The sequence below is a fragment of the Trichogramma pretiosum genome, unplaced genomic scaffold (genome assembly GCF_000599845.2).
Source record: "Trichogramma pretiosum strain Unisexual culture from Peru unplaced genomic scaffold, Tpre_2.0 scaffold121, whole genome shotgun sequence".
Classification (NCBI taxonomy): domain Eukaryota; kingdom Metazoa; phylum Arthropoda; class Insecta; order Hymenoptera; family Trichogrammatidae; genus Trichogramma; species Trichogramma pretiosum.
Window position 1 is genome coordinate 188,384 of NW_019640829.1, and position 25,473 is coordinate 213,856.

Here is a 25,473-nt window from a genome sequence, read left to right on the forward strand (position 1 = left end):
ATGTAATTATAGATGTGATTAAATTTGGATGGCCATTCATTTTTCAGATCAGTTGTAGATTTAATTTTTTCGAATCCTTTTTTCATCATGGTGGTGAAAAATATAGGGTACCACCCGATGAACTGTAATTCAGATTTACAGACCATGTGTTCAAGCTGCAATATAGTTTGCACGTGATTAAATTACAATATACAAATCATTACATAAATCTCTGATTTGTAACGATAAGTCAATTCAAGACAGAAAGTAGAGAAATCCACATTTAAATCAGCATAGAAAATAAAAGTACGTAAGAAACACCAAGCAGGTCAAAACTATTTTCATGTAAAACAAAGTTTACACCGATGCAATATTTCATCGAACACATGGTCAAATGAATGAAAGTAATCGATCACATTTTCAAATGATCGATTCAGTTTTTTCTATTTTCGTAACAGTATGTTTGTAATGATCAAATTTTCATTTAATCACTACGCATGTTGAAAAATACAATCGATAAACTATCTTAAGTCTAACATCATTTTTTCAAAAAATTCAAATTGTTTCATTAGTCGTTAAAAGGAGTATTAGTTTGGTACAATGTCATATTTGAAGTTGCAATTCACAAAATTAATATTAATAATCTTGCAATTCATTAAAGAATTAATCGTAATTACATATGAATTCATGTTATTCATTTATAACTAACCAGATATTAACACCCAGTTAATATAAAGTTGAAATTTACCAAACATTTTTTCAAGGAACTACTTGTGGTATTATTCGGTAAAATGAATCAACTATTCTATACTAAAAACAAAGAGAAAATTTGAATGATTTATCGAACAATTATTTTGAAAAAGTATACACCAAAAGTTTGGCAAGTCAAGCTTTTTAGAAAATTTTTAGCGAAGCATGAACCGCACAGAGTAATCGAATAATATTCGTATATTTACAAACATCAGTTGAAATATTTCAATTGCATTGCAATAGAAGCGAAAGTTACAAGTCTCAGTGTTGCCAAGTCGTTGATTGAGGTATCATTTTTTTTTTAAAGTTGAGCTGTTGTTGTGGTGATTTTTATCTGCAATAGAGGTTCTGTGAAAGGATGAGTAAATAGACACACATACAAGGAGGTATAAGCAGAAACATTCAAAGGTTTTGCAGTTTGAAATACGAAAGGGTTTTGGTAACAATGGGTGTACTCGTAAGGATGTCTGATCGTTAGTCTGATTTGTTTCTAGTCGGAAAAGTTTACAAGTGCTCACAGCAAGCGACACAGATGGAAAAGAACAAGCAAGAAAAGACGGTGTAAACAATAGAGTTTCACATTATAATTCATAGCTTACATTTAGATGCAATATATAATGTACATTTTGAGAGTAGTTTGCGTATTTTAATGCAGAGTTTTTGTGAACGTGTCTCACCTTTCTACCTCTAGTGAAGGGCATGCCCTCTTGAGAACTGAAGTCCTGTTTGAGTTTAGAATGATGTGGTTACGAATTTTATTTTTGGAACATACATGATAAACAACGTGTTTCTTTGTTAGATGATAAAGTAATGACGGATTTAATCTTCAAAACAATTAGAAAATACTGTGTAATTTTGAGACATATACAATTATAATAATGTGCAGAACAATTATCAAAATCGTTGGGCCGAGCTAATGGATATTAATTTCAAGCACTACCAGGTAATGAATATAATAATCTGAATGGTTTAACAGTTTCATCACAATGCAGTTTCAAATTTAGGGAACGATACAAACATGAATTGGTGTGACAATGTTGTGACATTAATACTTGTGTTGTTAACGAAACGGACATCACTATTTAACGAAATATATGTTTGAAGGTTTTTGTTGTTGTTGGCAACACTGTCAGTACAACTAATATAAAACCAATTTCAACAATTTTTTGTTTGTTTTTCACTTGTTCGATAATCCTTTTTCACTTTACAACTTTGCTGTTCAATAAGTTGCTATAAAAACGTAGGGTTTACACATACTTATGACGTAGAATTTTTCTATAGGATTAATTATCTTTGAACATCTTAACGATAATAACTACTTTGTAACATAATTAAATATTTTTATTTACTAATTGGCTACTTAATGCTATAAATATATGTTAAGTAAAATATATTTGTCAGCAGATATCATTTAGATGATTAAAACTAAATGATTATTAATTAACTTATCCAAACAAAGAACATTGATGGCGACTATCAGGTTTTTACTGGTAATTATTACTATGAAGAGGGATATTAAACTAATAATTTGTCGGATTTTCAGAACAGCAACGATCTGCAACTTCCACTACGGCAACTTTCCTCTGATAATCCAAGTCTAGCTTATGTTAATAATAAACTTGTAATATTTATATAATATATTTGTGTCAACGTCTATTGATGTAGAGAAAACTAAACTACAAACTGGACTATTTTCTGACACGTGTTATCTCTCCATCAACTTACCCGTCGCGCGGTATCTTTCTCTGTTTGAAATAATCGAGCTATCGTATCCTGTTATGGGAAGAAAACAATTTTCAATATTTTTTTTCTTTAGTAATGTCAAGCCACGGGCGAATTTGCTAAACGATTTTAGAAAAATTCCGTTCGGTCTATCTGCGAGGCCCGCAAGATTTTTCGAATCGTTTAACATATTCTTACAATCGCAGACTTGATTAATAACGCTGGAATTGTGAAATTGGTATTTATTCTGTTGAAGGTTGATCTCCTGCTGATCGCGAGAAAATGTAATACAAAGTAGTTGCTGGAAGGGGGAAGACGTGAAACCCGATTCAAAGATACTCAAAACTATACATACCCCGAATTCGATGACAAGTGCGTCCACGATACTACCGATGACCGTGATGAAGTCGAATGTATTCCATGGGTCCTTAAAGAAGTTCTACGAGGAAAAGTTAGAAAAAATATGTATTAGCATGATTTTGATGTCCAGAAAATTGCTAAAATCTTTTCATTTTTTTCAAGGAACATCATTATTATTTTTTATCAAATTATTCCATTTTTTCAATTAAGTAAAAAATGGTTTATCATTATGTTCCTTCAAAAAAATTAATAATTAGCCTAATTGAAAGCGCTACTGCTCTATATTTAATGTTGAAAAGACATTTACTGCTACATTGATTTTATCTTAGCATCTTATGTAGAGCTGTTTTTTTCAATCGATTTAATTGTATACCTCATTTTAAACTCGGTATCCGTGTTTGAACAGTCATGAATCCATATCATTATACCATTATGTGTGTGTATAATATGTGTAATACTGTGGCTAATAAATTGTGTCGCACCGGTGTTACATAAAAAAACTTAAATTTTTAAATTGATAACTAGAAAGATGTGTGTTTTGTTTTATTTTTTCATTACGAAAATTCATGTGTGTGACGCGATATTGTGAAAATGTATATAATGCGATTCAATATAACAAGGCGTGTGCGTTAAGGTGTGCTCTTGGTATTAAAGCGAATCAAACTTGGTACGAAGTAGCCAATGTATTATATTCGCTGGTATGTGAACAAGTAATTCCATTGATCATTATATATATTTAAGCTATTCTCCACGAAATTGAATTCTATTTGAGTTGAAAATAGATAGATATAGCAAAATTTTCAGTTATTCAAGTTCGAGAATAAAACAATTTCGCTAAGTGGTCTCGAAAAAAAAATCATATATATAGTGATCACGTAACATATTGGATATATATACTGTGATATTGGTGCGTGTATATATATATTCAATTAACGTGTGTGGCCAAAGAGTCAAATATATTTAAGGCATATATATAAGGTATACTGTTATATGCGTATACTTGAGGTCCTCATACGAAGTATATAGTAAATGGTGATAATATAGAGTCGAGTAATTCGACTTAAATATTTACGAGTGAAAGGATTTTTCTATTGAAAAATAAGTATGATAAGATATATCTACAGGAGCATGCCGGTCTTTTAACAAGCATTCTAGAAATATATAGTTTTCAGATAATGTATTCAATTAATCCATCGCGTTGTTACCAAAAAAAATTAATGTATTTCAATACCAAATAAGCAATATTGTTTTTAACTAAGTTAATACTGGTAAATACTCTGCAGTAATGATATAGTTATTAGTAATAAACAAATGTTTGTTTCAGCCTTTTCATATAATATATAATAGTAAATACGAATATCTAAATAGTAGTAATAATGTGAAAAAACTAGTACATCTATGCAGAGGATGAAAAAATATTCCAAGTAGTAATATTTTGCAAGTCTGAGATACATACGTATTATGAAAAAAACTAAAAGCGTCCAACGCTCGACAAGTTATCATATAGTAATGTAATAATATACCCGTTGACAACTAATTTGTAATAAATGATAATAAATGTATATGAAAGTATATTGTATCAACTAAACATCAATTCTTCGTGCACGATTAAAATATTCAATAGATATATTTCTACGTATAATAATCGGTCTGGATTACTTTCATTCAACATTACAAATAAAAATTAATTAACTTTGATTCGTTTGATTTATTAAGCGACCTTTATCGAACGGGTGTTTTGAGAGATCCTTTTCGATGATGTGATAAGTCCCTGCTTCAGGCCAGACGCATATATTTTTGTTTGTGTTTCAAAGAAACTTTATATCATTTTTTATTCGAGCTTCTTTTGCCACGACGTTATATTATTTTAAAAAAATACTCTTTGTTGTTTTGATTAAGTGAGCGTGATATAACACGCATTGTATATTGCAGTGAGCTATATGCATTCATTACTATAATCAATTATGTTATTGCATAAATATCATTAGGAAAAAAGTTATTTTTACAAATTTTTTTATCATCTTAAAAAAATGTAATGTAACATATGATACATTTAAATGTGTGGTAATATAGTGAAGACTTATGAATTAAAAAAGGCTTGGAATTTTGTTTTTGTTTATGTACCTTGCATCCGAAGGCGATGAGTTTAAGGATGCACTCAATGAAGAAAAAAAGGGTGACGATCAAGTTCACGACGGTCAAGATGTCCAATAGATATGGAGACGCTTCGTGATACTACAAAATACATCCAACACATAAACGTAATACACACGATTTTTTTTACCATGGTTAAAAATCTTTTGTTATGAAATTTTGATGCTATTGTTGTGGAGAGAGACGATGCCCGAAACCGAGATTTTTTTCCTCTCGACAATTTCGATTTCTCTGTGTGCCGTAGTCCACTATTTTCCGTCGACCGAACTCGTCAGTAAATTTATTATGTTACGGTTATTCATTGTATAAATGTTCATTAATATACTTAAGCTAATTAAAATTACGATTGCTTTATCATGCAATTTTTTCACCTACAACTTCTGTAAAATAAATCCAAATTACAGTAAAAACAATTTTATAAAAGTAATGAAAAAGCTCCCGTAAATTTCTACCCAAAAAATTGTATTACAGATAAAAACCCTAATATTATCATCTATTTATTCATTAAATTTTCATATAAAAGCAAGCAAAAGACATGAAAAAGCACTCAAAACGAAAATTGCAAAGAACTATTTACAGTGTGAGTATAGAAAAATTATTTTTAGTATTATACACGTGCTCATTCAAATGAGATATTTTCATGCTAAAGGACTACAACCATCCAATCTAGTCTACAAATAATATTCTAAAAAAAATATCAATTAATAAAAAAGCAAAAGCACGATGAAATATTGTAACATGTTAATAAAAACATTCATATAAGCATACATCAATGTGTCAAATAAAAATCAAGTGTAGGACATGAATGTCATTTATTTGTGTGTTAAATTAATTGGTACGTTGAAAATGTCGAATGTACTGTGTGAATAAAGCTATAATTTTTGTAGATGGATACTTTTTGTTACTGCGCATGTTATACATTTTCAATGACATGATCTGTTGATTATCGAACCACACTCACGCATCTGTGTTATAAATAAATCACCTGTAAAACACCAGGATACCGAAATCCTCAAGATCCGAATCGACTATTTTTTTTTCTTATTTTAATTGAATTCATTTAGTTCATTAAATTTCACTCATTTTTATGCCTATCTCTAATTTTTTTGGCAATTCAACCAAGCTATTAAGCTATATGTTTAATTACTTTTTCATCTACGAAGCCAAACTTATCGGTACGATAAGTTTGCAGTGAAGTTCATTTTACGACATTGTTAGTACATTCATCTGAGACTCTAAGAATTTCTACTTTATTATGAATTAACGAAAAATGTCATGAAATCAAACCCCACTGAAGTATGCAGAAGGAAATATCGGATTTTAGGAAAACAAGTGATGTAGCACCAGTTTATCAATAAAAAGCTGAAGGATAATTTTTTAATAGGTTTTCTTATGGTTCTTTTTGTTCTTGAAGGTTTTTTTGGAAGTCTTACCCTGACGCCGAAAGCGGCGATCTTCATAGTGCACTCGACGGTGAACATCCCCGTGAAGCACATGTTCATGTACTTCAATGTGTTCTTGTACCCGTCGCTCTGCCGGTGGTACTGCAATGCACACACTGACAAACTCACGGCCCACAAAAACAAGCTCAATACCAATAATAATGAAAAAAAAGTCTCCAGCGGACAATTCAAGCCCTTTGAAATCGATTATATTTGATTCTTTTCATTTCAGTTGTTTTCTTTTTAATTATTGTGGTAAAAACAAGTGCTCTCTTTTAAAAATGTTTTTTTTACTTTGCTTACCAAATTGACTAGGTACTTTTCAACTATGTTTTGCCAATTTTGGACAGAATAAATGATTTAATTACTCGGTACTACTCAGTCTAATAATGTAGTATATGTTTCAGCTAGTTTACTGCCAAATGAAGGATTTTGAATCAAACTAATGCTAATAGGACAACGGCAAAATATTATTCTCATTACTTGAAGTATAGATAGATACTAAATGGTATTGGTTCAATTGGGATGTAGAAAAGTACTAATTGTTTCTAACGTAACACACATCATATACGTGTACATCGTATATTACTATTATCCATTGAATGATTTTTATGATAATTTTTCACAATAACATTTATGACAATGATATTCTTTTTCTGGAAAAGCTAACTGGCTCGAGTCTCGTTCATTTTCATTGTCATAATTTCTGTAACGAATTATTAATTTTATAATGGTTATGAATGGTTTGTTTTTTCTTTGAGATAATTATGAAAGGAGTTACTATCAAAACAATTAATGATTTCAGGATTGATAGATCAATTGAAGCACGTCATTCCTTTATGATCCTTGATATTGGGATTGAGGTAGAGGAAAATTGTGAATACGGATATGATATAGAAAACAGGATTGAGTGAATTTTGTTTCGTTTGTGTTTTTTTTTAGTAAAAATAGAAAGTATTAAAAATCATTTACTAAAAATATAAATAATTTTTCCGTGTAACGAGACGGTTTATAAATGCATCAGACGAATGTGAAAGTTGGTGCCTTGTTGTATTTGGTGCAACAAACAACATGCAACACGCATTCAGTTGAATTTTTTGTGGTCAGAATCCATTATTTATTTTCATTTCCGAATAAATAATTCGATCCGAAGAGTTGCATCAAAAAATAGAAAGTGTTCAAAATTCGAAACAACCCTTCGGAAGTCAAATGCCACATAAATATCAAGTGGTAAGAACATTTCGGTGCATTTAAAATTTTTTGATTTTGCAATAAAGGTAAGAATAATAGTTCTAGTGCCAATGCAATAAAACTCGAATATTCATTTCATTTGTTAGTTTGTCAAGCATAAAGAACGAACAATCGTGTAAATATAGTGGTATAAAAAGCTTATCAAAAACAAAACGAAATGAAGATCCACTTTTATATCAGAAAAATAACAGTGCGCACAGAACAATAACCATAGACAAGTAAAATTAATAGGCAGTTTTATGTACAGCAGGAAAATGAAATTACGTACAGAGAGAATTTTTTTTTATTACAAAGATTTCATTCTTTAGAGTAGAAGTAATTTTTTTACGCACAAATACGTTTTGCTGAAGATTTTAAATTGTACTTGGACGTGAAAATCATAAGGCCACGATAAATTGATTTAAAGGCTACTCTAAAAGCGCTATCCTTCCTCTGTTCTCGAGAGGAGTATTTTTAAAAGAATACAGTGAGCAGTATGTCATATTGAAAAAATGAAATAAAAAATAAACCTGTTATCGCGTGGTGCAAAAGCTTTTATCGTTCGAAATTTACTAAGTTTCAGATTGAATTAAGTTAGGAGTTATTGAAAAACTTGTGCTGTCGAGAGATATTTTATTTTCTTTTTTGGTTACTGTATGCATGATCAATCAATCGACCAAAATCTACTTGTCAAAAGAAAACTAATTTTATAGGTTTGTTATGAGAAAAATACGAAAGTACAAATGAAGCCTTCGGTTAGTTGGTTAGCAAAAAATGTATTTACTTGCAAGGAATATTGTGGATTTCAGAGAGGTCTTTCAGAGGATTCGCCGATTTTTGGTAACGTGAATTTTCAGATCTTTGTACAAATTTACAAAGCTGATGACGTACGTAACGAGGGGATTGTATCGACAAGACTGACAATATCTTTGGTTATATTCACAAAGGTTCAAACAAATAACAACAATACTAATTATTAATAAACGATGAACGAATATGCCTATAAATATGTATGTTTCGTGAAAAACATACATAATCATATTCACATTATGGACAGGGTTAACAGACATACTCAAAGAACACATAAGTTGGCAAGCAAGTTATGACCCATTTTTTTCTTATATAAATTTTGAATTGAGATGTGCAAACATTTTTTTTGCACATAAATGTAAGAGAAAGCTCTCATTTTTTTCTTCGTGAATAAAACAGTTTGTAACAATTTTTCGATCTTATCATATGTATATAATAAAACAACAAATTTGAAATTGACATTGAACACAAGTTATCAAGTCAAGTAATATTCAACACAGCAATTTTTCATGAAATATTGAACGAAAAAAACTGGAAACATTATTTACATTGGTGAAAAAGGGTTTAAATATTGATTACGTTATCTCTATTTTCATGCTCCCCTTTTTAAAGTTTCATTTATATATCGAAAATAAAAACCGTAAATTTTTTCGTACCCCGATGTTTGATTTAAAAATAAATACGATGATGTCGCGATCTCGTATTCATGAACATATCAAGTTATAAATATTTGCAATGATAAAGACCGGATAATAATGTTGAAAAAAAGATTGCTTACCTTCATCATGAGTAATAGTGTATTAAATACGATAAGCATCATAATGCCATACTCGAAGGGCGTCGACATGACTATCCTCCAAATTTTATACTTCATACTGTTTCGCTCCTTCGGCATATACCTCTCGAGTGGTCTGGCCTGTATCGTAAAGTCTATACATGATTTCTAAAAAGAATAAAACAGCCAAGCAACACGTTGGTCAATTTTAACATTGTCAAGCTGGATTCACAATTTAGTAAATTCAAAAATAAAACCGCTATCCGATCGTCACCTGATTCTTATCGATTTCCCCGTCCTGAAGCTCGGCTTCGCCTTGCTCTTGGAAGGTAATGATAATCAAGGCCACGAAGATGTTGACGAAGAAGAACGGAAACACGATGAAGTAGACTATGTAGAATATGGACATTTCGATGCGAAAGTTCTGTATGGGGCCCTTGTTCTCGTAGGTGGCCGCCATGGAGTTCTGCAGGACCTGAGGCCAGCCCTCGCCCGTCTGCACGGCGAACAGCGTCAGCATCGCCACCATGACGTTGTCGTAATGAAAGGACTGCGACTCCCATTTTCTTTCGCGCGCCTCGGGATGCAGCTCGTTCTCCTCGAAAACGAAGAACCAGCCCCTGCGCGGATGCACGGAAAATTATTAGTGTTTTTACGATAATTGCGAGTTAGCAGCTATACGAGGCGCAAAATAAATGAGGCAAAAAGTTTTGAAAAAGATTTCGACCAAGCAGGTCGATACTCACTGGCAGTCCTCCTTCGTATATTTGCTATCGTCGGTGCAGTAGAAAAACTTGCCGTTAAACAGCTGCACCGCTATTACGGCGAAGATGAATTGAAACAATATGTACACTATGAGAATGTTAATGACGTTTTTCAAACTGTTCACAACACAATCGAAGACCGCCTTGAGCTTGGGCACGCGCTTGATCGTCTTGAGCGGTCGGAGCACTCGCAACACTCGCAGCGACTTGATGGTCGACAGGTTTTTGCTCGCGGAGCCGCCACCCTCGGCGGCGGTCATGTCGAAGGCGAACGACACGGCCGCGCACACCACCACGATGGCGTCCATGAAGTTCCAGAACTCGCGCAGATACGAGCCCGGGTGCAGTATGATGCCGAGATCGATGATCTTGAGGATCATCTCGATCGTGAAGACGCCCGTGAAGGCGTAATCGAAGTAGTTGAGTATCGTGTTGCGCGGATTGGAGTCGTTCACCGGGTCCTCCGCGGCGAGCGCTATGCTCGACAGCGAGATCACCACCATGATGAAGAAGTCGAAGTAGCGCAGATTCACCACCCAGTGAGCGCCTCTTCTTACTCTGTATATGAAAAAAAAACCGATGCATTTTTACTTTGGTCTATGCGTATAGAGATTCAAACGTTGTGACGTCAAACTCACGGATTAGTAGGAGATAATATAAACATAGACGAGTATGGCAGCATTGGTTTTGGTCCCGAATCATCTTCGTCGTCTTGTTTTTTCTCCTCAGCCTCTGGTTTACCACCTTTACCACTTTTGTTGCTGGAAACAAACGAAAGATGCGTATCAGACTACTTGCCTCTCACGAAAAGTAGAGTAACAACAAAGAGAATAAAATAATGCTTACAATTTGGAGTTGGCGTCCCCGCCCTCGTCGCCGAGGTCCACCTTGGGTCCGTTGGAATCCGGCTTGAGGGACTCCATCTCCTTCTCGAGCTCGAGCTGTTGTTTTTCCTTGCTTTCTTCCTCCTGCTCCTCTTCGGCCGCTGTGAGTTCTTGGGCGTTCGCCAAATTATCGACGGCGATAGCCAAGAATACATTCAGCAGCGTGTAATTACCGAAGAGCACCAGGACGATGAAGTAAAGACAGTATATCATGCCCTTTTTGTGACCACCTTGAGATTGGATGCCTTGATACATGACTTCGTTCCAATCTTCGCCGGTCAATATCTGTATCGAACGACAACAACATGGTTACACAGAGATGCTCGTTTGGGGCGCGACAGGTCGTCACGTATACTCACTTGGAAGACGGTGAGGAGTGCTATGGGGAAGGTGTTGAAGTTGGTGGGCGGCGTGCCGGTCTCGAAATTGAACTGGCCGCCGAAGAGCTGCATGCCAAGCAGTGCGAATATGAGAATGAAGAGGAAGAGCAGGAAGAGGAGAGATATGATGCTGCGCATCGAGTTGAGCAGCGAGATCACGAGATTCCTCAGGCTCGACCAGTACTTGGTGACCTTGAATATCCTGAGCAGGCGCAGGGCGCGCAGCACGGACAGACCGAACGAGCCCGACTTGACCGCCGACCAGATCACCTCGAATATCGAGCCCGAGATGACGACGCAGTCGAACCGGTTGAAGCTCGACTCGAAGTAGATGCGAGGCCCCAGGGCGTACATCTTGATCACCATCTCGCACATGAACAGGCCCAGGAACACGAACTCGGTGTAATCTATGGAAATATTGCAGTTAGTTTCTGGTATGAAAAAAGTAGACTATGTGTAGAGAATTAAGTGTAGAGTCAAAACTCACAAAGAAACTCCGTGAGCCAGTCGGGCTGTCCGTAATGCTCGACGGCTACGCACACCGTGTTGAAGAAGACGAGCACTATGACGAACCAGTAAAACCACTGTGTCTTCACCGTGTGCCTGATCCAGAAGCGAAACCTCTTCTCGGATCGCCAGAAGTCGGCGCAGGCGCCCTGATTCTTCACTTTGGATTTGAGATAAGAGGCTCTGCCGAATCCTAGAATAAAAATCATCGGACGCAGTTAGAATCAACGTTTTTCTCTGCAAGCTGGCAATTTGTACGCTCAGCACGATTACGCATTTTAGTTTTTGGTTCAGCGTTCAAATATATAGATCATTATTAATTATATATTCAATGCAAAAATTGCCAAAAATTGCCGATACAACTATTTATTAATAGCGCGAAGCGCTCACATATCAACGTTAATATTATATATGACAAATATTTCAAATTTTATAGATATCAATTAGCTGCGAGATCATGTCAATTATGTCATCTAAGGCTAGATAGCAATTTATTAATGATTAATTGCGTTTTCTATTGGTGGAGTGGGGATCGAGTTTGCGAGAACACGATGATAATTTTTTCGTCCAATACAAGCTAAAAAATGAAGAAAGGCATCTCGAAAACTCGATCGTGAACATGAATTATAGGACCAGGCTATCTACTGGTAGCTTATTGCGTTGATTTCAACCAGGAACATTTCTCTAAAGATGTGCTCATGTCAATCAGCTATGTGTGATCGATGACTGGCCCATCGATCACAATCTAACGGTAGCATATTTAATTAATACATAGTATATTATTCTATTATTTATATAATATATATGCACGAAATCACAAATTAACTAAGCTATTTCGACAATATAAATGCTATATATAGTTCAATAATTGCACTCACATTTTTTTTCTAAATATACGTACGCACATTATGTAGTCAGCTATTTGTTAAATCTTAAATATAACATAAGGTTCACCACTTATTGTGATATCTAGCAAAGTATTAATCTACTACTTTGACGCGTTCTAATTCTTTATTGTTATCGAGTTTTTTTTCAATAAAACCACTACTTGTAGGATAAAAAGCGACACTAAATTCAATAATTGTTATAATACTGTTTTGAGCTCTATGAGTTCGAAGGCAACAAGTTTCGTGAAACGAAACAGAAAAAAAATAGAAAATGCCAACTCCGCCTTCGTAACTCGCTTCTACTATTTCGAATTCAAATGCAACTATTCGTTTTATGGTTTTATTCGTATTTTTTTTTTAAACATAGCCGCGCACTATGATAGTTTAATCACTATGACGTACTCGTCAACTACGGTTTCAGTTTAATTACAATCGAGCTTTAGCTATTGATCTTGCTATACCATGATTATATGATGTTTATGATGGAGGTTTATATGATGCGAGTTATATGATATGACGAATGATTCGATAAATATTATGTAAATGTGATTATGACATTGGACGGGTACAAGTGTTATGTTATTGAAAACAAAATCGGTTTAATGAAAAAATAAAACAAAAGGATTGCAATTAGAAAATTTGTCCGCGAGTAGCGAAGCATCATGAAAATGCATAATAAAAAGTAAACGGTAGCTGTTTTTATTTTCAAATACAGAGACATTTACTAGTTTTTTTTGGTAGTTTATTTTCAAGTATGGCTGCAGCAATCGCTATAAGATCATCGCTATTATATGCAACGAGACATTACAGAATCTTATTGATTTATATAGGCTTATTACAAAAAAAAGAAAAAAAATCAGCGACTGGATGCAATATACATTGATTATTAGGCAGAACAATTGGCATCCACACAACGAAGAATATGGGACCAAAGAACTTTTGGAAAATTATCGAATAAGTTTATCTTTATCTCTCTATATTCCGCGAGAAAATTGCCGCGCCCGTAAACATGGCACTGTTCGTGTGTATATTATTGTTTGTCATGTGTTTTTTTATCGTATGTATGAACAAAAAATGCTGACTCTTTTTACGTCTTGTTTAGCTTATTGTTTTCTGTATACGTTTAGAATGTGCTCTTGGTGTTTTATATTGTTACACATGTTCGTGGGTCCGAGTTTCGTGTGTGCGTGTGCGTATGTTATTTCATTTTTTTATTAAGCAACGAACAAATAAAATTTTGCGTCCTTTTTACAATTCGGCTTTTTATTGTCATTCCATTCGTTTTTCGTTAATGCCGAAATTGAAAGAGAAACGCAAATTCAATATATAGTAGAAATATGTCAATAATAAAATTCTACATACTGCAGTCATCCGAATCACGAGGCTCTTTCAAATTAGTAATAACTTCATATGTATGTTTATTTGGATATATGAATGATAATAACAATATGACAGCGACTGCAGCTTTTTTTGTTACAAGAATTGCGTGAGATTGCGAGTATGTGTGTATGTTGTGACAAAGTGAGTATGTATGCGTGTATTCATTGTCTGCGTTTGTTATTTGTTTTGTGTTTCGTGTATTTCGTGCGTACCCTCTCGTACAAGCGTCGCTTGTCGTACAAAAAAAGTAGAATAAAAGATTTTGAAAATTGCTGCATAATCAGCGTCTTCATCCTTATCATGCTAATGAGAAACGTAATAATTTTCAAGGGAAAATTTGCGAGACAGCGTGTTAAATTTGCGAGCATTTCAAGTTTAAGGATAACTGCATTAATGAATCTAACGTAATTGTTGGAATGAGCTCGAAGAGACACGGGTACGAGAATCACGCATTGAAGTGAGTCTGTGTGTGTGCTGTTTAATTTTTTGTGTATAAGTGTATCATATGTGTGAGTGCGAGTGTGTTTTTTTAGCAAGAGTTTTTAAAATACATATATAAATAATAATTAGGCATTACAGTACCGTATAAAGCACTCGTTACTTTCAACGATAAATAATAACACAAACAGTTATCAAAAGAAATTAACAGTAAAATAAAAGTTTAGCTTTTTACTCGTATGATAAATAACGTTCAACAAAAAAGTAATAATAAATAAATAGATATGTAGAGATAACTGCTAAGTATGTGACCTGGATTGTAGTTACCTTTCAGTTTTTTCTTAGGCTCTGAAACAAGAAGATCATCTGATAGCGTGTGTTTAGAATGCTTCTTGATAAAATTGGTTGGGGTGGGGGTGATAATAATAGGGTGGGAGTATATGATTCGCGATAATGATGAATATATATTAGATATATCATATTGATATCCATACATGTGTTATTTTTATTTTTTTTGTTCATTCATGATTGCACATGTATGCATATGATTTTTATAATATTTTACAACTACATTGTACATTATTTTGCTTTCAGGGTTGTTATGAATCGATCAATATTTTTGATTAAAAAAAGTATATGTCCGATTTCGTTGCATGAAATTCTATATTATAGGGGAGATGTATAATTATTCAAGTCAAACCTCAAATTTAATCCACTAATGAAACGATGAAACTTGGATAGAATAGTAACATTATGTAATTTATATTATTTATACGCTAAGGTGCAACAATTTCATAACTCTTTATAAAACTCGTTATACATTAATTCATGGATCAAAGAAACGTTAATATTATAATTATAAATAAATATACTGATTGTTAATGTAATAATTAAATAATCATCATATCAATAAAAAAATTGTCAATATCCAAATATAATTGACAATTATACGGTTTATCAGAAAACAATCGATAAAGATACGGTTATTCAGTCGAACGGGAAAAATACAACTCACCATCGTCCGGTTCGTCCTCGTTGTCTTCCTCCTCGGTGTCGGTGCTTTTGCTTTTCCCGAGGTTTTTCAGCTTTTTTCTCTTGGCCGCGGCTCTCCTCCGCGCTGAGAGTGGAACAAAAAGACAAAACGATTTAACAACTCGTAAAAAGCGCTCGTCTCATTATGTCGCTTATATATAGGTGGTGTATAAGGAGAACTTTTATTACCTTCCATGATGTGCATTTTTTCCTCCTCGGTGGTACGTTCTTCGGCCAAGATGACCTCCTCTGCAGAAGATTTTTTAATGCCATTATCTATTATATGAAGTATATCGTGCGTAAAATCATGCGGGGATTTTCAAGCCGTATTAATACAGACACTTGCGTTTGCATAAATTATAGCAAAACGACGCTGGCGCATCATAATTTCGGAGCTTCGATATAATAGCGAACATCGATCGATATTGGGTAATGTACGATTTATATACAAAGATGCTTAAATCTAAACACTCAGTAAAATAAAAAATAAAAAATTATGATTCAACTAGCTTCATGTGTGCTAACCTGCTTTACAGATCCATTCGACGTAACCGTTGAGCTCGCGCTCGAGCTGCTGATGTCTTCGCATTTTCAGAAAGGTCTGCCGGTTTTCGACCTTTTCTCTCTCTTTCGCAAACTCTCTACAAGCGTACAAGGGAAGGAAAAATTTGACAAAATTGTATACAACAGCAAAAGCGGGTTGACAAATTTTTTAACATAATATAATTTTTACATCATGTATGGATGTCGAGAGAAGAAGCCTTTTACTTTTATTTTTACAAAGCTTCTTCTTTCTTACCTGTTTAATTTATTTGACACATTCTTTTTTTTTTGCAATTATTTTTTTATACGCACAAAGTATAATTATGAGATAGTATTATTCTAGCTTTTACACGTGGATAGTATTACATACTTAGCCAGAAAGGCGCGCCACAGTGCTCCTCGATAAGGGAATTATATTTGCGAATCTTCCTAATTTTACGTGTTGCTTTAAGCTTAAGAAATATAAACTGTATTACATTTTAATGTATACAACTGGAGATATAATTACTCTGGCCAAGCTCTACGTTTTGGAGCAATGAAAGAAAATGAGAAAATTATAAACCTGCTTGAGTTATCCAGTCTAAATAAGAGACGAAGGCAGTAGCGAAAAGTCGCTTCATTTTTGCCTTTTGATAATTAGCTCGTCTCTCCACACGTGTTCTTTCGTTTGAAAATTCCCTGAGGAGTATTTTTTGGCTTTTATTTTCTTTTTTTGTATTTATTCGAAAAAATGACTAATGCTCCCTTCATCTGCATGTTGAATTTTCGTGTGTATATACCATTATAATACGTCTCATAACCCAAGGTGGATGTTATTCAATTCCAAATGAAATTTGATGAATATATAAATAATTGTAAATGAGAATGATCGATTTTTTTCTTAATGACATCATGATAGTGCGTTTTTGCCGATTCAACTTACCCGCTCAACACACCGAGAACTAGATTCAGCATGAAGAATGATCCAATGACGATCAGCGGTATAAAGTAAACCCAGTTGAACGTACTACCGAGTGCGTCATTTGTCTAAAAAATTCATCAAATTATCGTAAAAGAACATACATGGTTAATTAATTATTTTTCTGTCGTTTTAACATCATCTCTATTTTTTTCTTTTTTTTCCTCTCGCTTTGATATATTTTTCTTTCATCTTTTGCAAAAGATTATAGCGTGTCTCGGGATACATAGCACAGCAACACAACATCTCAAATACAAATCAGCGCACGTTTATATAATAACGATAATAATAATAATAATAATAGTGAATGGCACATATAGATTTGTAGGAGCCAGATTATCGCAGCCAGTTTGACAAAAAAATATTGTGCATAAACACACACAGGCGCCCGCACGCAAGTTTTGTAGACCATCAGGCGACATTTAGAAAAAAAAAGTTACACTCATAAATGTTCGAAGATAGTAATAGTATAGTAAGTAGATTATAGATTATAGAGAGTTAGTGAGAAGTTGCAGAGTACACATTATAGAGTTAAAAAAACATTGCCAAGCTTAATTTCAACACATCAAATATTGCTTATACATCTCAGCATTGTTTTACACATAGAGAGATAGATAGAGAGGATATTTCATCTATGCTGATAGAGTAGAAGTAAAAGAATTTTTAGCACAGTAAATAGATTTTATGAAAGGGAGGCACAATGAGTTAATTTTACAATGCCATTTGGATTTTCGATGCGTTTCATATTGATATTATATATAATAGGAAATGAATATATATTTGTGCTTTAGCAGGTTTTTAATTGAAGTTCCTTTTGTTGCTATATACATGATACCTTCGAGTATTTTCAGTAATAACTCGAAGATTTCATAATATTAACTAAGGAATTATATTCAGTTCGTTAGTAAGGAGACTCGACTATTCGGAGTGAGATGATGTTATATCATATATATTATTTTGTGAAAATTAGTAGGCCCTTATGATCTTGCCAAATACTCAAAATGAGATTTTGCTTTATATAGTGCAAAGGAGATTCACTCGTGTCTTGAATTATTTACAGACATTTCATGACGTATTTCTAGGTAGAGCTAGACTAGTGATAACTATTTTGCAAGTGAAAGTGTTTAATTATTGGTATTTTATGTGAACAAATACGCGACACGCCAGAACATAAAAGCAACGCGACTTCGTGAAATGATTAATCAAATTTTATGATACTACCAACAACGTATATGCAAAATTTCATCACCGGCATTAGGTGATGACATTAACATTTACTTACATGCGTAAAGCATAGGTATTTTCTGCTAATCAATGCACAAAGTAGTGTTTTGAATTTTCTGGCGTGCAACGAGATCGAAAGACACCAGTGAAATTTTGACTTTCGGCAAGATATTCAAGTTTTATGGAGTTAGGGCAAAATATGCACGTACATATTCGGGATTATGTACGTACATATTATTTGGTAATGAAATTATTACAAATGAGGTCTAGAACTGACAGTGTCATACTGAGCAAAGTGAATACATACGTCAGTGTTAGCAAAGATTTGTCAGGAATCCGGAGAACATTTACAAACACTTTTTTTAAATGTCATGCTTATTGCCACGCCATGTAAAGAAAATTAATTCAACAAAGGTTGCAATTGAAATGAACAAAAAATCAAATAAAAAAAAAAATTTCTCACGCGTAAATGAATTAAATTGAAGTAAAATTTTGGTGATTTTCAATGAAAGAAGTCGTGCCTGCGCTTAAGAAAATGTCGAACGGTTTTTTTACGTACTCGTCTTTAAAAGTTTGCTTTTAATTTATGAATTTTATCGTATGCTCACATATTTGAAATTGAAAAACTTTTTTGGAAAAATACATACAAAAATTAGACTCTGAAGAAAAATTAAAAAATGGCAAAGAGAGTATTTTTAATATAGCTATTAATTTGATGTACCGAAAAAATTGTACCTGCATTATCATTCTAAGTGCATGGGTGTTATTTTACAGGAGTGCAATTGACTAAATATAATATTAGTTCCTGAAAAATAAATATGCAGGTATATTTTATGAAAATATTGCTGAAAAGTTATTTTTTGTTATTTCGTAAAATTAAAAATGTATCTTATTATCTCAGGCACGAGCTCTTATTGTTAATTGTGTTAGTAAATAATAATATAAGTATATATAATTACCACCAATTGAGATTTTCAGATGCGTCTAAAACATCAAACGATAAGAGAAAGAAAATACATCTAAAAGGTAAAGCAAGAAAAATACTAACAGAAATTGTGAATTATAAAGAAGAAGAAATATTAAGTGCATAACATAAGCAGACGGCAATTGGGCACACCTTGCATTTGTTTCTTCTTCGCATTGTTGGCGAACGTAAAATTAAAAAAAATCATCAAAATATGTAATAAATTGACCAACAACACTTACGAGTAAAATATATTTTTTAATTAATACACTTGATGATTCGGTGAGCAAAATAAATCATTGCCATACTGTAACGGTGAAAAATTTTCTTTCAAAAAATGTTTCAAAACAATATATGATTTCAAACTTTGCACTTACGATGAAATTGTTTTTCTTTTCATCATGAATAATGTAAAATCATATACTATAAGTCGTATAAAAATTCAAGAAGCATCGCTCAGCATGTTGCATGAAAAATCAAAAAGAAAGCAGGTACAAAAAATGCTATGAAAAAGTTTCAAAAATTACAAACATAAGCGGTATATTGTTTATACTTAAACAAGCGAAAAAGAGACGAATGCAAGGTCGAATGGTTATATAATACGGAAAGACATTGAGATAGAAAAAATGTACAGAGAAGTCGATAACCAGGCCGCGCATATAGTATACTGATAAAAAAGATAAAAACAGAGCTATGCCAAAAGCTCGCTCGGAGTATATTATATGCATATTTTTTTTTCGTATTTTTCATTCATCTTGTTTTGTTTTTCATTTTGTTCCAATTCCAATAACACTGATGAACATATTGCTGCGTTTTACCCAGTACAATATGGCAGTCCAGCCCTCCATGGTGATACACTGGAAGACTGTTAGCATAGCGAATCCGATGTTGTCGAAACTGGTTATGCCGTTGTTTGGTCCCTCCCAGCGATCGGAGCACTTCGACGTGTTGGCGTTGCACACGTGGGCGCCCATCGGCGCCTCGGATTCTATGTCTGTGTTGCACGGGTTCGGCTGTTCACCGTCCTTCACGATCAGATCTGTAAACGCGATCGTGTCGCACGCGGCAAATTACGGTTACAATAATTGCTGCGCCAGTCCAACTTGTATGTCGTCAACTCACCGGAATTCTCGATGCTGTAGCACGTTTTGTGCAGGGTACCGGAATAAAACTCCAGCCCAATGATGGCAAAGATCACAATGGCAAACAAGACGAGCAAGCCAATCTGCAAGAGTGGTGCCATCGCCTTGATGATGGACTTGAGTACCACCTGGAGACCTGTTTGAAGAAATCCGCACAATTGTTAATTAATTTAACGACACCGAGGCGCTCCCGCGCGCCGGTTCGGGAGACGATATGCCAGCCGGCACTCAAAACTTCATCAACAATGGTTTTGTAATTTCATAATCTTTTATCTACTCGCTACGTAAAAATCGTATCTAAGATACAATTTTATACTTTTATATTTTTAACTAACAACGAAAAAAATAATAATAAATACTCGACTAACTACTGGTGCTAATTAATAACAAAAACTAGTACTATCTGTGCTTGATCATTGTTATAGTTTATACGACTGACAGACGGATAACGCCAGAATTAGATGGGAAATAGGTGTACTCACTTGGAATGCCGGAAACAAGTTTCAGCGGCCGAAGCACGCGTATAGCGCGCAACGTTCGCAGATCCATGTCCAGGTTTATGCCCTGCGGGAATGCCGTGATGAACCTGCCCAAAACACACACACAAGCCCGCCACACTTTAGCTACTTTATGCTACTTCGCTATTAATGAGTTGAGGCTAATTGCACTACTAAACAAGTAGCAAGTATATGTATGGTAATGTTCATTGTTATTTGGTCGAATTCTTATGTGTTTAAATATATGAAATCTCATCTATGTTATTCAAATTTTCTATGACTATATCTCATATATCTAAAACTAAGGTGTTTGAAAGACATTTTATGAAATTTTAGCTGAAGAAAAAGTTTAGACGATGATAATGATTTACTAGCGGTCGTCATTTTGAAATAATGTTAATTGCCAAATGTCATGTAACTAGTATATATTTTTTTTAATTTCTCAAAATGTATTTCATACTTTGTAGTATTTCTATATAATTATCAAAATGATTCATTAGTGTTTGAACAGTATTATTTTGATCCAATTAAAATATTACAGTTATTTGTAATGATTCACTTCAATAAATATAATTTATAATCTTCTTTAAAATGGTAATTACAACATCGAAATTGGGTGAAATAAAAATTTACAAAATATTGAAATGAAAGTATAAATTTTAAAATTGAAAATAATATTAATGTTAAATAACTAAAAAACTAAATGATGAAAAAATGGATGAGAAATATTAGTATTGCTACGTTCATGTATCATATAATGACCTAAATCTAAGGCTAAGCATTAAGATATGCATTATGATATTCATGTAAAAATACTTTCTAAAAAAGACACACAGTTTCATACTATTTTACTCATTTTATCGATTGGAGTATTGAATTTCTAAATCTAATTATAACAAATATTCGCATCTGCACGTAGTGATAATGTATATTAAAATTTAATTTGAAATTCTTTTTGAAGAATTTCCGTCGCATTGAAGATCTCACAGTCAGTTGATTAATTACTCGTTGCTTTTCATTTAAATGTGTTTCATGTGTATTTTCGAAAAAGTTGTCTTTTATTCGTAAAAAGTGTAGCAACGGTCATAAACTTCAGTAACAAAAATATTCGAATTAATTTTCTCTAACATTTAAAACCGGCTGTACAGCTACATTGAATTCATCGAATTGCATGTGAATTCTCAAACAGACAAGTACTCTCGAAGCTCGGCTGCGAATTACATTTCAATCATTTTGTCAGTCGGTGCAAATTTGATAACGGCGTAACTAGGGGTTACATTTTCTATTAATATTTCTAGTTTCAGAACTAACTCGTTGGGAATTATAATGGAATGACAAACTAGCAATTAAAATAAGCGACAAAACAGATCTTCCGTGCAGATTAATCAAGTTCTTGATGGTCTATTTTTATGTCGGACTAAAAAATGCGCTCTACTTGTATATATCATCTATAGTTTCGTAGCGAATCATCTTCTATTGAATCACACAGATTCTAAACTTATTTTTCTCCTATAAGCTTGAAACTACGCACTATAATGTGTTATATTTTGTTATTGCGTCGATTACGACACGCACATCGATGTTAGTTTGTTGTTAATCCTTACCCAGGTGTGGGACCTCTCGTACTCTTGTTAATCCTTGAACCGTCTGATTATGATCTCATCGGAAACATGTACTACCCTATGTTATTTTGCTCATTTTTTATTAAAGTAACTAAAGAATTTAAAAACCTAACAATCAGTAAATCTAAATAATTCATGAGTCTACTTTTCTAGCCTAATAATGTTTTCGTCTCAAAAATTCTTATCAATTACTTCTCAACGTAGTATTAAAACTTTTTTTTGTGTTTATTCTGCTTGACGAATCAATACGTCTACGAATACGATCGAGTACCAGAACATTGTTGAAAGGTAAAATCGATAGTTGTTGAATGTAACAGCTTCTGATTGAGTATTTAGTAAACCTCTCAAGAATTTTACTGTTTATTTATTTTTGTTTTACACAATTTTCAATCATACGCTATCTATCATTTTTACAGCAAAAAATGAGCAAAGATTAAGATAATTAGTTTACTAGAATAATAATGTGTCAACTATCAGTTTCGTTAAATTTTCTATTTCATTAGATTTCCAAATTTATTTTTAATGAAAAATACATCATTAGACATGTAGAAATATGACGATAAAATAAATTAAGACTGTCACACACTAACTTACTTACGTCTAGAACTAAACCCTAAGACCTAACGGTAACTAAACTTAATAAGATGTACATCATAATTTCACGATTACGTTAAGTGTCACAATTAAGAGCTCTAAAAGTCACTTTATTCCTATTGCACGTACATATAATTAGGGGACCAACTAAGTTGGTCTAGTTTCAAAACTATCTAAAAACTCTCAGCTGCTTTACAATTGATAAACACAGGAAAGTGCACAAGAATAATTGTACACGCACTTGTATTAGCCTAATTGAATCGAAGTCAACGGAGCTTTAGCATTTTTACGCACTATGAAAAAATTTATTAAAAAAATCCTCCAACTATACGACTCTTGTTTCAATTCCACTCGTTTTTGTTTTTGTCAACTCACTTGGTATTTTTGAAACCAGCTTTAACGGCCTGAGTACCCTGAAGGAACGTAGCATTCGCAGATCGACTTCCACATTCGTTTCGGCGAAAACAGTCAACGACCTATTACGTATATTCATTTTATTTTTTCAATTTCTACTTCTCGTTTTCAATCAATGAACGTTAGTCGATAGTTTTTTTTTACATTTCTCGAAAAGTTGAATGAATTATGCGAATAAAATCAACGAAAAAAAAACCACACACACAGGATGAATAAATCATGGTGATTTGAAAACATTACCTTGTTTGCTCATTGGATAGATTTGATGAAAAACATTTTTTTTTGTTTTTCAATGAAAATAAAAAGAAGCAAAGAAACATGCAGCCTTACCCAGTGACAACTACGAAGAAGTCCATGATGTTCCAGATGTTTCTGAGATACGAGCCCCGATGCAGCACGAAGCCGAGCGCCAGGATCTTCAGGCTCGCCTCGACGCAAAAGATGCCGAGGAAGTAGATCTCCGTGGTCTCGAGCTTCTTGGCCAGTGTGGTCTTGTCCTGGCAGGGCAGATGTTCCTCGAGGGCCAGCACGACGCAGTTGGCTATGATGGTGAGCAGCACCGCGTACTCGAAGGGCGGCCATTCTATGATGAATCGTGTGTGCCGCCTAATGCAATTGTCCTCGCTCAGTATGAACAGGGAGGACGGGCCCTTGCGCTCCCCGTCGCCCGCCCCGCCCTGATCCCGGCCTGGTGCCATGCCGCCTAGTACCTGCGCATAGAAACGTGTGGTGGTGCCGTATTGCCGGGGTTCGGAGAGAAACTTTTGGGTGTTCGACTACGTCGGGGCTGTGTGTATGCAGCTGCCATCTACTCCTTTTCTCCTCCTCCTCCTCCTCCATCTCCATACCTCGATCTCGCGCAATTCCCCGGTCTGCCGTTAACGAGCCAACTTTTATGTTATTATTTCCGATGAAACGGGCGCCGCAGTGAGCTTCGCTGATTAAATTTTACCCCTCGCGATACACTCGCACACATCTCGTGTATTATAATGTACACGCTGAAGTAGTTCACTGCTCTTTCTCTGTACGAACCAACATTTAAATTTAATTCCGTAATTGGACCGGCGTTACGATGATGTACTTTTTTTTCATGAATTGTTTCTTGAGAATGGAAAAAAGTTTGCAAGCTCCGACGCGCAAATCACAAAGTTTCCGAGTTTTTTACCTGAGTCAATAATGATGAATGTACATTTTTTGCTTTAGTTTTTTTTTTTTTAATACCGTCATGGCACGGTGCCCTTTTTGAAATGGCGCGTGGCGGGCAAGGTACATCGATAAAATCCAATTGAAGTATCAATTAAAATGAAATGGCGCTTCGGCTCTCTTGCTCACTTTCTCTTCATATTGCGCAAGAAATTAACGCGCCCGTGTACAGATTCATCGTCGACGAAGTAGCGGCACAGCAATTTCAAATTCGTTTAGAGGACAACTCAATTTTCTTCCATCTCTTTCCCACTTCCCCATAAAGGCACAAAATTTCATTAAACCGAGAGGAAAATAAACTCGTTACATGCATTCGATCGAGCAGCTCTCGCGTAGTACATCGCGAGCGCATAGGAAACGAAAATTAATAGAAAAAGGAAAAAAAGTAAAAACTGCGTCCGCCTAGGTCTACGCGTGTATCGATTGTCCTCGAGAAAGAAGAGGTACGAGAAAAGGGCAATTATGTCTTATTAGGAAACTGCCGGATGACCTTACCTCCCCGCCGGTGCCAGCCCAGTCACCGAGACCGCTCAGACCGGCCGCCCTTTGCCTTCTCCTGAACTGACTGGTGTATCCAGGTTCCCTTTGTGCCGCCTCTTGCGCTGCCAACCTGAAATCAACGATTTTTCATTGTGTAATTTTATTATCTGCATTGACACACGATTGCATTTGTGTATAGACGAATATATAAATGTATATGGGCTATTCCACAGTGGTATAAACAAAATGATTGTGATTTCTCCTATCTTGTAGGTCGAAAAAAAAGGTTTTTGGCGATTTTTCTGTTAATACGTTACAAATATTAGGCGCATTTTAAA

At 34.2% G+C, this 25,473-nt stretch overlaps 1 protein-coding gene across 17 annotated transcripts in view; it reads right to left on the reverse strand.

Moving 5' to 3' along the window:
* LOC106650160 (voltage-dependent calcium channel type A subunit alpha-1) overlaps positions 1-25,473 on the reverse strand; it is a 138,728-nt gene that overhangs the window by 18,611 nt on the left and 94,644 nt on the right. For 11 of the 17 annotated variants that reach the window (XM_023463405.1, XM_023463403.1, XM_023463402.1 and 8 more), the window contains 19 exons: positions 25,151-25,265; positions 23,783-24,162; positions 20,808-20,911; positions 20,306-20,461; positions 20,002-20,222; positions 16,960-17,063; positions 16,020-16,135; positions 15,684-15,743; positions 15,478-15,579; positions 11,738-11,950; positions 11,230-11,657; positions 10,833-11,155; positions 10,625-10,747; positions 9,969-10,544; positions 9,497-9,842; positions 9,226-9,390; positions 6,399-6,509; positions 2,807-2,890; positions 2,455-2,502 (listed from right to left, as the gene is read on the reverse strand). In XM_023463405.1, the coding sequence (XP_023319173.1) occupies positions 2,455-2,502; positions 2,807-2,890; positions 6,399-6,509; positions 9,226-9,390; positions 9,497-9,842; positions 9,969-10,544; positions 10,625-10,747; positions 10,833-11,155; positions 11,230-11,657; positions 11,738-11,950; positions 15,478-15,579; positions 15,684-15,743; positions 16,020-16,135; positions 16,960-17,063; positions 20,002-20,222; positions 20,306-20,461; positions 20,808-20,911; positions 23,783-24,162; positions 25,151-25,265 (3,775 nt within the window). Of the gene's footprint in view, positions 1-2,454; positions 2,503-2,806; positions 2,891-4,935; positions 5,047-6,398; positions 6,510-9,225; positions 9,391-9,496; positions 9,843-9,968; positions 10,545-10,624; positions 10,748-10,832; positions 11,156-11,229; positions 11,658-11,737; positions 11,951-15,477; positions 15,580-15,683; positions 15,744-16,019; positions 16,136-16,959; positions 17,064-20,001; positions 20,223-20,305; positions 20,462-20,807; positions 20,912-23,782; positions 24,163-25,150; positions 25,266-25,473 lie in introns of all 17 variants that reach the window. The other 6 variants (XM_023463404.1, XM_023463394.1, XM_023463396.1 and 3 more) reach the window with 3 other exon arrangements.